Genomic DNA, 12,590 nt, shown 5'->3' with positions numbered 1-12,590 from the left:
CCTCTCCCCTTTCCCCTTCTTCTTGGGCTATAATTGGTTTATAGCTTTCTTATGAAAAGCTGGTTTTAAGTCTGTTGGTCTTGGCAGAAACAGCCCAAGCCTTAACTCATAAGCTTTTTATGCATGTTGAGGGCTTTGTGACAGAATTTGCATCCTCTGTGAAAGCACAGACACTGAGAGCAGGTGGAACTTCCAGAGCACCCTCTTTCAGTGGCCTTAGCAAATTACCTCCATCTCTGGGCCTCAGTTTCCACACTCTAAAGTGGTGATGAGGCAAACTCCCAGAGTGGGTGGAGGTGAAGTTTACCAAGTGCTCAGCACAGGGTGAAACATTTCAATGGGGCCCCTCTGATATAAGGTTACTTTGCCTCAGTCAGAAAAACAAAAACATAAAACCACACACAAACAAACCATTAAGCTTTCAGCCATTGCTATTGCCAAACCATGACCTCTGTTGCTCATCCGTGACCCCCACATCCTTCTGAGGTTTGGGCAAAGGATCAGAACTGTGTGAGGCTTTGCAATAGGTCAGTGATTGGGTAACAAAGAGACAATTAAGCACATGACTGGGTTCTACAAAGTGGAAACTTCGCCTTCTGAGTCATGATGGCACTCATTCGGCTTCCTAAGTCAGTGGTGGCAACATCACTAGTTTGAGCTCCCATCAGGCCCCCTGGTGTTTAGTTTGCATCTCTGCACCCTGCCTTCATCAGCTTTGGCCAGGGCAGGCTCAGGATCTGGACCCTTGCGTGGTCCCCTCAGGCCCACCAGGGCTTCTTCTCATGGCACCAGCTAGCTGGAGCAAGGAGAGTTGGGAGTGGACGGGCTGCTCCTGTTGCCTTGCTCAGTGGGGAGGGGAGGGTCTCCCAGCCCATTTCTGCCTGTTGAGAGCCCTGCTAAGGTTTCCAGTCACGTGGTTTCCCACCAGATGGAAGACTTCCTGGAGGCACACAAACATGTGTGAACAAAATCCCCTGGATGAATGAGCTCCTCAGCACTTGGGGGCAACTTCCTCTAAACTCAGGGCACTCCATGAGGGTTGCAGGCTGGACAGAAAAGGTGGGCACTGGAGGGGAATGGAATATTTCCTGGACTCTGCCCAGGTGCTTGTGTCTAATATGGTTGGAGTGTAGGGAATGTGTTTTGAGTAGAGAGAAGGAGATAGAGAGACAAGGCAGGGGCCAGAACAGTCTTAAAAATCACATTATAGCTGTGGAACTCTATCTGAAGAGAAGGGAAGCACTGTTGTTATACCTAGGATGTAATTGAAAGGTTTTTCTTTGGAGAATGCATTCATCTTAACTGCCATCCTTATCATCATTGTCATCATCACAGCTAACACATCTTCAGTGCCAACCGTGTACCAGGCACTGTGCTAAACACTTTCATACCTCGATCCTCTTAACAGTTCTATGAGGTAGATGCCATTATTGTCCCTATTTTAAAGGTGAGAATACTTAGAAAGGATAACTGAGATACCCAAGACCACACTGCAAATAGAAGCCCAAGGTAGAACCACAGGTGGAATCCAGGTCTGCCTGTTCTCAAAGCCATGGCCCTGAACAATGTTCTTTAGGTCTATAGCCTCCCAGGGGTGTGTTTGCATGTGTAAAAGACCACATTGGCTGCCACGTGGAGAATAAGAATTGGAGATAGTGATTAATATTTGAGATCAATAAGAAAAGATAATTGGTCATGAGAAATATCCAGGAAACACAGTAAACAGAATCTAAATGTGATATTGATCTACTAGCTAGAAGGGTGAAGGAAAGGGTACGTAGGTTTCTAGCATGGATGGATTATTGCATAGATGGATGGAGGAGTGCCATTTATGAAGACAGGAAATGCAAGTTTTATTTCCTGAATGAGTGAAGGAATACATGAATAATGAAGGACTCCTCAAGAGAACTGGGTAATGACTTCCCCATCACTGAGAGTAGATATTGTAGCAATATCTACAAGCAGTGGATATTGTAGTGGTTACCCCTAATTTGGAGGGAAGGTTAAATGGTAGGCACTCAATAAACATACATTGCATGAACAAATGATTGAATCACTGCCATCCCTATGATTCTACAACCTCATTGGTTCTCACAGGCACCTAATAGGAGCTTGGTAGTGAGTTACCCATGTAGGAATATAGGATAGGGGAAATATTCAAACAGTATTAATATTTTTTCATCATCTTCCTTAAATTGGTACTTGTTGAGGATATATGAGAATGTACATTTTCACACAGTAAGTATATATATTGGGTAGGCATAATCAATATTTTTTTCTTATAGGAACACACAATCACGAAAGCTTGGCAATCCCTGTTCTACATACAGAAACCTGTAAGCAGGTTAAACAGAAAGAAACGGAATCCTCCTGAAGACTTCTGACTGCCCAGGGAAATGTCCCAGAGACAAAACTCAGGGATTTGGAGAGTTGTAACAAATGATAGAGCTATGCAAAAATTCCACATTCGTTTATTACACTATACAGAAAAGACACATGTTCATGGTTCATCTGTTTTCTCATTTGCATGTGAAGTGCTTCCTCTTTACAGCGTAACAGCTCTTTGCATCCTTCACCAACCAGATGTTCTTCATCAGGGCATCGACACAGCACAGGCGAGCCCCTCTGGGAACTCAGTTGTAGCTCCGATCATTTGCAGACCCCACTTGACCAGTAAGGGGGCAGCTGTGCTCCCAGGAGACACTCAGACCCACATGCGCTCTGGTCAGGAGCAGCTGCTGACATTACAAAGCACAGCCTCCTTGTTTTCATTACACGGTGTGCACAGTTTGGCTTCATTCCAATACTACATGGTTTTGTTTTCCTTCTCCAGCTGTAAGTGTGTACACACAAGGGGCAGGGGAACATGGGCGAGGGGGGCAAGGCGGGCTGGGGAGGGGATCTTTTTTGATTCTTTTTGTTTTAAAATTCAGAGTTGGATTGGTCAGGATTTATGGGGTCTTTGCCTTCCAATTCCTCCTTGCCCTCCAGGTTTCAGCCTCTTTAGAGAGAGCCCAGCAGCTAATTAATACTCATTTACCAAGTGAGCGTGGGGTGACCCGGTTGACTGCCACTGAGCTGCCTTGGTTCTAAGCAGCTTGATGCCCGAGCAGGGTAGTGTGTTCCTCTATACCTCCCTGAGGGGCCTGGCACAGCACTGGACATAGGAGGCCATTTATTAAGATGCATAGAAAAAGAAACAAATTCCCCAGGGAGGAACTGGCCTCTGGCCAAGGATGCAGGTCCAGCCTGATACTCAGGCTTGTCCCTCCAGGCTCCCAGGGGCAGAGCCACATGAGCCCTACCCCTACCCTGTGGGTTTTATGGGCAATTGATGAGCTGGGGACGGTGATCTCTTGTGTTTGTTTCAGCCCAGACCTGCTCTCGTGTGGGGCACTGTCTCCAGAGGGCTTCCTCAAGGTAATGTATGCTTGTGCTGTGACGGCCCAACCTGGGCACAGGCCTCGCTGACCCAGACAGCTGTCAGCCTGCTGTGTGGGGAAGGTTGGTCCTGGGAGTAATGCTTTTGGGTAAATGACCTGCATGCCCTGTCATTGGTCTGCTGCCTTTAGGTAACCCCCACTGCTTCCTACTCACACTCTGCTTGGGGTCATACTGGCTACCTTCAAATAAACCACTGATTAGTGTCCCTTGGTTGGCTGAGACAGGAAGAATTCTGGAGGCAGGGAGGGTCTGTGAGTCTGATTAAAAATCTCTCTTCTTCATCAAAAAGCAAACATTGAAGGGGTGGCTTCCTCCACAAATGCTTGTGTGCGTGTATCAGTTGGGGCTGAGGGGAATGGGAAGAAAAGGTGGAAGGGAGCTCCTGCTATTGAGCACCTACTGTGTGCCAGACGAAGATAAGTGCTTGCACCACCATTGGCATCTAATACTGATTCTCTGCAGAGCTTCTTCTAAACTTTGATGTTTTTTCCTGATACATTTATCCCAGTCTGCTGTGCATAATCATGCCTCACATTCACATAGCACCTTTCTATTTTCAAAATACTTTTATGCCTGTTGCTGCCTTTAGTCCTTGTAACAACATCATATTACAGAAGGGGAAACTGAGGCAGGAACAAAATGATTGTGAAAGTAGTTACCAGCTGAGTTGGGACCTTGGGCTCCTCCCCCGCTGCTCTCTGTACCGCACACTGTGCCTTGCTTGACACGAGATAAAACAGCTTTGTGGTGGCTCAAGAGCTCGGTCATCCCCACACTAGTTTCTTATTTCCTTCAAGACAGAACTGTCTTCTCTTCCCTCTTGCCTACAGTGTTCAATGCTGTACATATAGCAAGTGCTCTTTAAGTGCTTATTGAGTTCTTTTGCACAGACCACCTTGTACTGGTGTGGAGAACCACAGAATCCTGGTCTTCAGGTTCTTATCAGGGATTCTTTACAGTTTAACCTTTATTAATCCAAAGTCTTAGCTGAGTGGATTAAAGAGACCCAGGACACAAATTCAGTCAGGCCGTGGATATACTCTTGGCCACTGCCCCAAAGCTGGAGTGGCAGTTCTCCTGGGAACTCAAGCTGTCTTTCTGGGGCAGGGAGGGAAACTCAGTTACTCCTAGCCCTGCCCCCAGGTCCCCTCTACTCCTGGGAAAAAGCAGCCTGGCTCTGGTAGAAATGAAAACAATAATACTGTCACATTTACAAAGCCCTTGGCTGTACACGGGGCCACTGCTTCCTCACAGCCCGGCTTACTGCAATCAGCCAGGACAGGAATTAGTTTCCTGTGTTTTCTGGAGATAACACCTAGTTGCCCAAAGTCAGGCATGGGATGCTTTCTCTGCCTTCCTGGGCTCACGCTGGAGAAAGGCTGTCTGTCAGTCCTTAGGCAAATTAACAGTAGTGCCGGTGGCGTCCACTCACTGCCTGCTCCCAGCCCCATCCTGCAATTTGTGAATCTGGCGGTCCACCGAAATGGAGGTTCTCAGCGTGCCCATGGAGTTCTCTATCTGCATGGGCTCTGACCTGCAGCCCCCCTTCTGGCACACCCACCAGTACACCTCTCGAGACTTCTTCCGGAAGCGCTTGCCCACGATCACATACACCAGTGGGTTGAGGCAGCTGTTGAGGTAGGCCACAAAGGAGCTGATCTGTGTGATGATGTCGATGATGTGACTGTCCCAGCAGCTGGAGAGGACGTGGAGGCGCAGCAGTGTGTCCAGGAAGGTGCTGATCTGGAACGGCAGCCAGCAGATGACGAACAGCAGCAGCACGGCCAGCACCAGCGCCATGGCCCGCCTCTCTGTCTGGATCTCCTTGAACTTCTGCATCTCGTTGTTGCGCAGAACCTGCATGATCTGTACCGTGCAGAAGGTGATGACACTCAGGGGCAGCAGGAAGCCCACGGAGTTCAGGAGGACGTTGGTGAACACCTCCCAGGTGCGGGATGGGTACTTGATGGTACAGGCAGTGACGTTGTAGCCCTCATCTGTGTACTCCTTCATGGTCCGGAACACCAGCATGGGCGAGCTCAAGAGCAGGGTGCACCCCCATATCACCAGGCTATAGAGTTTGGCCCAGCGCACCCCACGCATCCGGCCCATGGACATGGTTTTCACCAGGGCCAGGTAGCGGTCGATGCTCACCAGCATCAGGAAACAGATGCTGCTGTACAGATTCATGTAGATCATGGTGTTCACCACACGGCACAGCACCTCCCCAAAGAGCCAGTCGAAGTTGTTGGCGATGGTGATAGCCCAGAAGGGCAGCCCGAAGGCCAAGATCAGGTCAGCCAGAGCCAGGTTCCCCAGGTAGATCTCGGCCACCGAACAGCTGCTCTTGTGCAAGCAGAAGACACTGAGGACAAAGATGTTCTCGAGGGCAGCCAGCACAAAGATGACCCAGAGGAAGGGGGCCTGGATGGTGTTGATCCAGCTAAACCATTCGACCTGGATGCAGCTGTTGCTTGGGAGAAGGCTCTCGTTAAGAGCAGACACTTGTGAGGTGAAGTTGAGCATGTCAACACTGAAAAAAAGTGAAAAAGAGGCTGTTATACCTCGAGATCAAAAAGGAAGGAGAAACAACTGGTACAGATGAAGATGGGGGATGAGATGACGCATCTGCCCAGCAGACAGCTTCCTGAAGACAGCCAACTAGGACGTGGCAAAGTCGGGCTGGAACTCAGCCTCTTTTCTGCAGTTGTGCTCAGAACACATCCCTGCAGGTCTGACTTCTGGGGTCTTTGAGTGCCTTCTCTGCCCCTTGGGCCTCAACTGAGACTTCATGTTTGTCTTGAGGCTCCACTGGGATATTTCCTTGGCCAGCATCCATCAACAGCACTAACAATCATGAGCCTTGGATCCTGGACCTCTTCGAACCTCCATGATGGGAAGATAAACTGCAAATTCTTTCCTTATCATTTGGTCCCTCAAAGACTTGATATAAATGAGTAATTTATTAGAACTGAAAGATGATAGTATTCCAGATGGAGAGATTCCAGCCTGGCTCTGAGACCACGGCTCATCTGTCCACTCCCTGCCTCCCTGGGCAGTTTGTCTCCTCTGGCAAAGTGCAGCAGAATCCTACTTCCATGCCCTCCATCAGGGAAGTGTTGAAGGTGAGCAGAGGTTGCATAATGGAGAAGAAGGGTGGGGGCTTTGGAGCCAGACAGTTCTCCTGGTTTCATATCTTGACTCCCTTATTTATTAGCTGTGTGATGTAGGGGAAGTTACTTAACTTCTCAGCTTCTGCTCTGTGCTGAGTTCTGGCCAGGGACACAGGAAAGGGTATCAACTGTCCCCTGTCCTGCCTGAGCTCCTAACAATTGTGGCCAGGGTGTGAGGACAGTCATGGAGGGATGTGGGAGGCAGGAATGGAGTAAGAGCAGGAGGGGCCAAGGCTGGAGGTGACTTTGGAGCTGGGTTCTGAAGGATGAGGAGCATTTCATCAGGAGCGAGAAGGAGGAAGGGCCGACCAGGAAGGGGGGACAGCTTGAGCAAGGCATAGAAGTGGAGAAGCTGCTGGTGTGTTCTGGAAGGTGGCTCTAGATTTTGGACAGGAGAGATAGAAAGTGGGTAATGGGATAGGAAGTGTGCTCTGGAGAGATCTTTCCAGTGGTGTGGTGGTTTTCATATGCCCCAAAGTTCTTTGATCCTCTTCTCTTCAATAGGAGGAGTCTAATTCCTCCTCTTATGGATATGGGCTGGACTTAATGACTTGCTTCTAACCAATGGCAGTGATGGGTGTGACTTCTAAGGCAAGGTCATAAAATGCATTGCAGCTTCCTTCTTGGTCTCTTGAATTGGTCACTCAGAGGGACGTGAGCTGCCATGTTGTGATGACACTCAAGTAGCCACATGGAGAGGAACCAGTGTGCTACCCTGTAAATGGATCCTCTGGTTTCAGCTAAGCATTCAATTGATTTTGGTTTCTCAGACTTTGTGTCTTCCCACTGAGGACCCAGACATTTTTGAACATAGACAAGCTGTCTCCACCATGCCCTGAACTCCTGACCCATGGAAATGGGCAGGATTTTTTCCAGAGTCCATGGAAGGTAAGAATTCCCCTGAGCAGTCCCTTTGGTCTAATCCAGGGCCCCATTTCTTCAGCTAAAGAAATCCTATTTCCTCAGTGCCCCATGCTTGGGGAGATGATTGTCTCTCATGGGCTAGATCACTGGGGGCTAAAATAGCACCAGATGCTGCTTGTTAATTTCTCAGCAATACAGTTGATAACCAGTGGGATGACACCTGGCCCTTAGCTGAGTAACCACAGGATTGTTAGAAGGTTGGCTGGTGAGTGCAGAATTGAAACTATAGCACCAGTACGCTATAGCCTGGGCTGAGATGGCCATCTGGTCATCTCCATTATAGGCTATACCTGCCACAGAACTGAGAGGGTGAGCTGGGTCCCTCTCTTCTGTGTCTTGTCAACATTGCCCCCAAACCCTAGGACTAACATCTTCCTCTGAGCCTTTGGATCAGTGTCCCCCAAATTACTTATTTATTTATTTAGAGACAGAGTCTCACTTTGTTGCCCTTGATAGAGTGCCATGGTGTCATAGCTCACAGCAACCTCAAACTCTCAGGCTCAAGAGATCCGCTTGCCTCAGTTTTTCATTTTTAGTAGAGATGGGGTCTCACTCTTACACAGGCTGGTCTCGAACTTGTGAGCTCAAGCAATCCACCCACCTCAGCCTCCCAGATTGCTAGGATTACAGTCGTGAGCAACCGTGCCTGGCCCCAAATTCTCTCTTTAGAGTGTTCTGGTTTTTCACCAGATGTTAGCCGTGTGTTGGAGATAACTTTGTTTATAAGGCAACCTGGCACATCTCTATCTGATTCATTGGGTAATAACTTTAAGATGTAACTTTCACCTTCATTTTCAAGTTCATGTGGGATAGATTATATGTGACAGTGAGGAATGTGTCATTCTCCTCCTCCATCCCCAGGTCCCCCAGTCCCAGTCCCACAGAACCATCCACTCTCTCTGTTCCTGACAGGCCTCGGGGATTTGAACACATGAGAATTTTTGTCTTTGGGCATAACATTGCCTGCTCCTTCAACTGTTGTCCAGGACATGAGGATTGGGCATTCCTAGGTGTTCTCAAGGTTTTCTGTTCCCTACCCCTACATAGCAAATTGAGGAATCCCTTTGGCTCACCTGAAAGAGGGTGTTGTGGGCACGGAATCCTCAGGAACAGGGAGGAACATGGGTATCTTCCAGATGGGAAACATTTGAACTCAGAGCTGGATGTGAGTGAAGCCCCGCTGGGCCTAAACAGAGGAGAAAAGATGGTTAGATTGGGGAGGGGACTGGGGACCATAAAACACATGTATCTCCGCCAGGGAAGGGCAGTGGGGCCTGCTGAGTCCTTCAGTTAACACATGTTTGAAAAGTACTTACCACATGCAGGGTGCTAGGGTAGGGTGATCAGATTTTAACATCGGTAAGGCAGGACAACATGGCCGGGGGTGGGGCGGGGCAGGGCAGGGCAGGGCCTGACAACAGTGCAAACTTTGTTAAGCAGTTCTCGATAATCACTTCTCAGCAATTATTTGTTATTATTATAGTTTAACATTATAAAATTAACAAAAATAATATAAAACTCATATTCTGGTGAAATAGCCACATGGCAGCCAAAAACTGTATATTCCCTTCTTGTTCTCCCACCTGTTCGTGCATTCTTTCCAAAAATCGGGACTTTTTAAAAACGTCGCGGGACGCTGGGACAAATTGTTGAAAAGCAGGACTGTCCTGTCAAAAGCGGGACGTCTGGTCACCCTATGCTAGGGACACAGAGGTGAGGAGCTGGCAGGCATCAGCAGTCACTAAATAATGGCAAACTAATCTAAGTGAAATGTAATCTAATGAAAGGGCCTGTGACAGCACAGAACAAGGGATCCTGAACTGGGCTGGGAGTATGAGTAGATATTGCTGATGAAACCTGAGGATGTACAGGATAAACAGGGCAAAAGGATTGTGGGGAGAGTGGATGTCTGGGCAGAAGGTCACATGCAAAGGCCCTGAGGCAGGAAGAAGATGGGTGTGTGGGTGTGTAGGTGTGTCAGGCCCTGGCGGCTTCTGGAGGGTCAGGGTGGAAGCAGGGATACCTATCAGTGAGGGCTGCACTTTCATCTGAGTCTGGGATGATGGAGACAGAGGGACTGGACCCCGCAGAGTTTAGAGAGTAAAACTGACATGCCAGGTGCCAGACTGCATACAGAGGGGATGGTGAAGAGAGTGAGGAAGGTGTAAAGGCTGCCCCTGGTGGCTGCCGTCTCCTGCAAAGAGGAGGAAGGAAGGGCTGATTTGGAGGAGGAAGATCATGTGTTTCACTGGAACCTGTTGAAAGTGAGGTTTTTTTTTGAGACTTCCAGGTGGGGATGGGAGAGGCTGTTGGGTCCAGCGTGGACCTGAGCTCAGGGGAGAGGCCTGTGATTGAGGTGAATTAGATAGGAGGTCTCAGATGGCTTCCAGCCTAACAAGGGAGACAGATAAAGGTGAGAGACATCTGTGGTCTCTTGGGGTGGTTACCAATATCGGGTGCTCTCAGGTTCTGAGCCTGGGGGTTTTGCCTGTGCCCCCATGGAAAGGTGTAAGCCTTTCTGCCCAATGGGCTTCCACTGACAAGGCTTATCTGTGTCCCTCTCTAAGTTTCACTTCACTTCCCTGCAAGGAGGGAGGCACTGGCAGTATTGCCTTACAGAGGAGGAAATGAGGTGCAGACAGGTGGGGTGACTTGTCTGGCTGGAGAGATTTGGAGGTGGGGCTTGAACCTTAGCTCTGGAATGGCTGTCTGTTCCAAATTTTGCGCTCACTCAAGGATCCCAAGTGACCTTGTCCTCCTGTCTAGGAAGGGTGTGGAAAGCTGTTGTGAATGCATGTGTTTGCAGGCAGTGTGTGTGTGTGTGTGTGTGTGCATGTACATTCCATGCATGTTTGTGTGTGGGGGTCTAGCCACAGATCTGCCCTACTCTAGCTTTCAGCCACTCCTCATCCAGCAGAGTCTGCATGAACACTGAGCACCTGGGCTGCCAGAGGCCCTGCTCTCCTAATTCAGTTGTGGATGTCAGAGATCAGGCAGTGGATGGCTCAGGGAATTTGAACACATTTTTAAAAAGTATGCTGAATCAGTAAATAGGAAGTAAAATGGAAGATAACCAGCTAATACCCACAAAAGGTTTACATGAACCCCCTAAGTGGAGCTGAGATCAGGATTTAGAACTTGTAAGAAATTCAATGGGCAGCAACATCCTTCTGATGCTTCCAGGAGAGGAGTTTGAGAAAAGATAAAATGACCCAGCAGCTTGCCTTTCTGAGGGGCCCTCCATAGCTCATGGATAGAAAATTCAGCTGGAGTCAGAGTTCATGTGTTGGAATCATTCATTGTTACAGATGTTTGAAAGATTATTGAGTAAGTATCACATGCTGGTGATTCAGAGGGGAGAGGGAAGACAGCCTCCCTGCCCCTGTGGGGCTCTTTCTTTAATGGAATTGTGCAGCTGAGGGACCTCAGCCCACATGCAGCCTGCACAGATAGCTCAAGCCCTCCCAGCTTAGCTCCCTGGAGGAGGTGTCTAACATTTCCTCACTGGTCCTGTGTCCACAGATCAGCCCAGCTGGATCTTAATTGTTTGCTAATGGCTGTGAACATTGCTCTCATTTTCAAAACAAAATTGTGGGCTTTTCCCTCTGACTTTCTCAGGATATCCAGAGGGCAGGTGCTTTACAGACCCAGGAGAGTTTAGGAGCATGAAGTATGGCCTTTCACCTTGGTAGATTCTTCCCCATCTGCTTTGTAGGTGTGTCCTGGGGTAGGATCTCTGGCTACCTCCATAGGCTTGGGAGCTCTGGGTAGGGACCACACCCTGGGCTACTTGCCATCTGGCGTTCCTTTGAGTTTGGCCATCAGGACACCAGCAGGAGACTGGGAGTGGGTGAGAGGATGAAGTACTGGCTCTTCCCTTCACTGTTTCCATTAGGGGCCTTGGTCTCCAGGGAGGGAGGCTACAGGGAGCTAAGGCTTTGTTGTGCCAGCACTGAGGCACCCTGAGGTGCTGTCTGCTCCTTGTAGTGCTTCAGATGCTGTGTACACTGCTGCAAATGGAACCTCTACTGAAATTCTCTTTCTATTATCCAGTTTGAATGTGCTCTCTCTTTCCTACTGGGACACATCCTGGGATCACAAAATCAAATGTCAGGGACATTTAAGGCACAGTGGAGATGGGCTGTGGGGCCAGCGCTCTGGCAGAGGAAGGTGCTCTGAGTGGGCTCCCCTGTTGGTTCTTCACGTCTCTGGGCCTCCATTTCTTGTCTGCAGAGCCAGCTTGGTGGACCCATGCCCCTCACATGCTCTGAGGGTGGTGTGGGAAGAGGCAGGAAATGACTCTGCTGCGGGCCTTTCCCCCTGCGTTTTTAAAAGTATGCTTTAAGGAACAGCCAACATTCTGATTCACTTGTGCTCTTTCTCCTTCAGATTTCTGTCCGAGAAGACTTATAGGAAAATAATTTCCCTTCTTTTGATTATATAAACACTAGGTCTGGGTGCTGTCAGGAGTAAATTCCACTGTAATCTCAGGGAGAGCCAGGAGTCCAGGTCTTAGGGCCTTGGAAGCTGTGGCCTCTACAGAATTCACAGCATCCCTGTCTCAAGGGCCAAGTTTGCCTTGTAGGGACCCCGAACCTTGTGGCGAATGAGAAGAATCAGGGCATGCTACCCCAACATAGAGCAGCTTGGCATTGTGAAGATTTTAAGCTGAAGGGATCTGAGAACAGCAGGCGCAGAAAGGACTCTCTGACCTTCCACTGAAGCAGGTCACCAGGGGCTCACATGAGAGGGGCCCGCCCTGCACCCAGAGGAAAGCCACAACCTTATCTCAGAGACACGGGGGCACAAGCCAGTTCCCCATTCGCTACACGTGTCTCCAACCCAGCGTAAAAATGCTCAAGTTTACCCATTTCATTTCCTTAGAAAGGCTCCCGTGTCATATAAAACTTACATTAAATAAATTTCTATGCTTTTTTTCTTCTATCTTTTTGTTACAGGGGTCCCAACCAAGAACTCAGAAGGGGAGAAGGAAAAGATACTTTTTCTTCCCTATGTCAACTTGTGTCCCTTATTTTGTGGCTGTGTATT

At 48.8% G+C, this 12,590-nt stretch overlaps 1 protein-coding gene across 1 annotated transcript; it reads right to left on the bottom strand.

Moving 5' to 3' along the window:
• Positions 1–4,823: 4,823 nt before the first annotated feature.
• BDKRB2 (bradykinin receptor B2) lies at positions 4,824–8,718 on the bottom strand. The gene is made up of 2 exons (XM_003787021.1): positions 8,615–8,718; positions 4,824–5,977 (listed from the first exon to the last, which is right to left on the bottom strand). The coding sequence occupies exons 1-2, from the start codon at positions 8,686–8,688 to the stop codon at positions 4,873–4,875; spliced, it is 1,179 nt and encodes a 392-aa protein (XP_003787069.1). The 5' UTR covers positions 8,689–8,718; the 3' UTR covers positions 4,824–4,872.
• Between the last annotated feature and the right edge of the window lie 3,872 nt (positions 8,719–12,590).

Source organism: Otolemur garnettii, unplaced genomic scaffold, assembly GCF_000181295.1.
Source record: "Otolemur garnettii isolate 467f Iridium unplaced genomic scaffold, OtoGar3 scaffold00020, whole genome shotgun sequence".
NCBI classification, from domain to species: domain Eukaryota; kingdom Metazoa; phylum Chordata; class Mammalia; order Primates; family Galagidae; genus Otolemur; species Otolemur garnettii.
Note: the sequence above shows the minus strand (reverse complement) of the source record. Positions and strands in the feature narration are given on the sequence as shown.

Excerpts from the sequence above, each read along its gene's own strand:
- BDKRB2 (XM_003787021.1), bottom strand. The coding sequence starts at position 8,688 with ATGTTTCCCATCTGGAAGATACCCATGTTCCTCCCTGTTCCTGAGGAT. Across the intron at positions 5,978-8,614 it reads CCCACAACACCCTCTTTCAG|TGTTGACATGCTCAACTTCA; the intron begins GTGAGCCAAAGG and ends ACTTTTTTTCAG.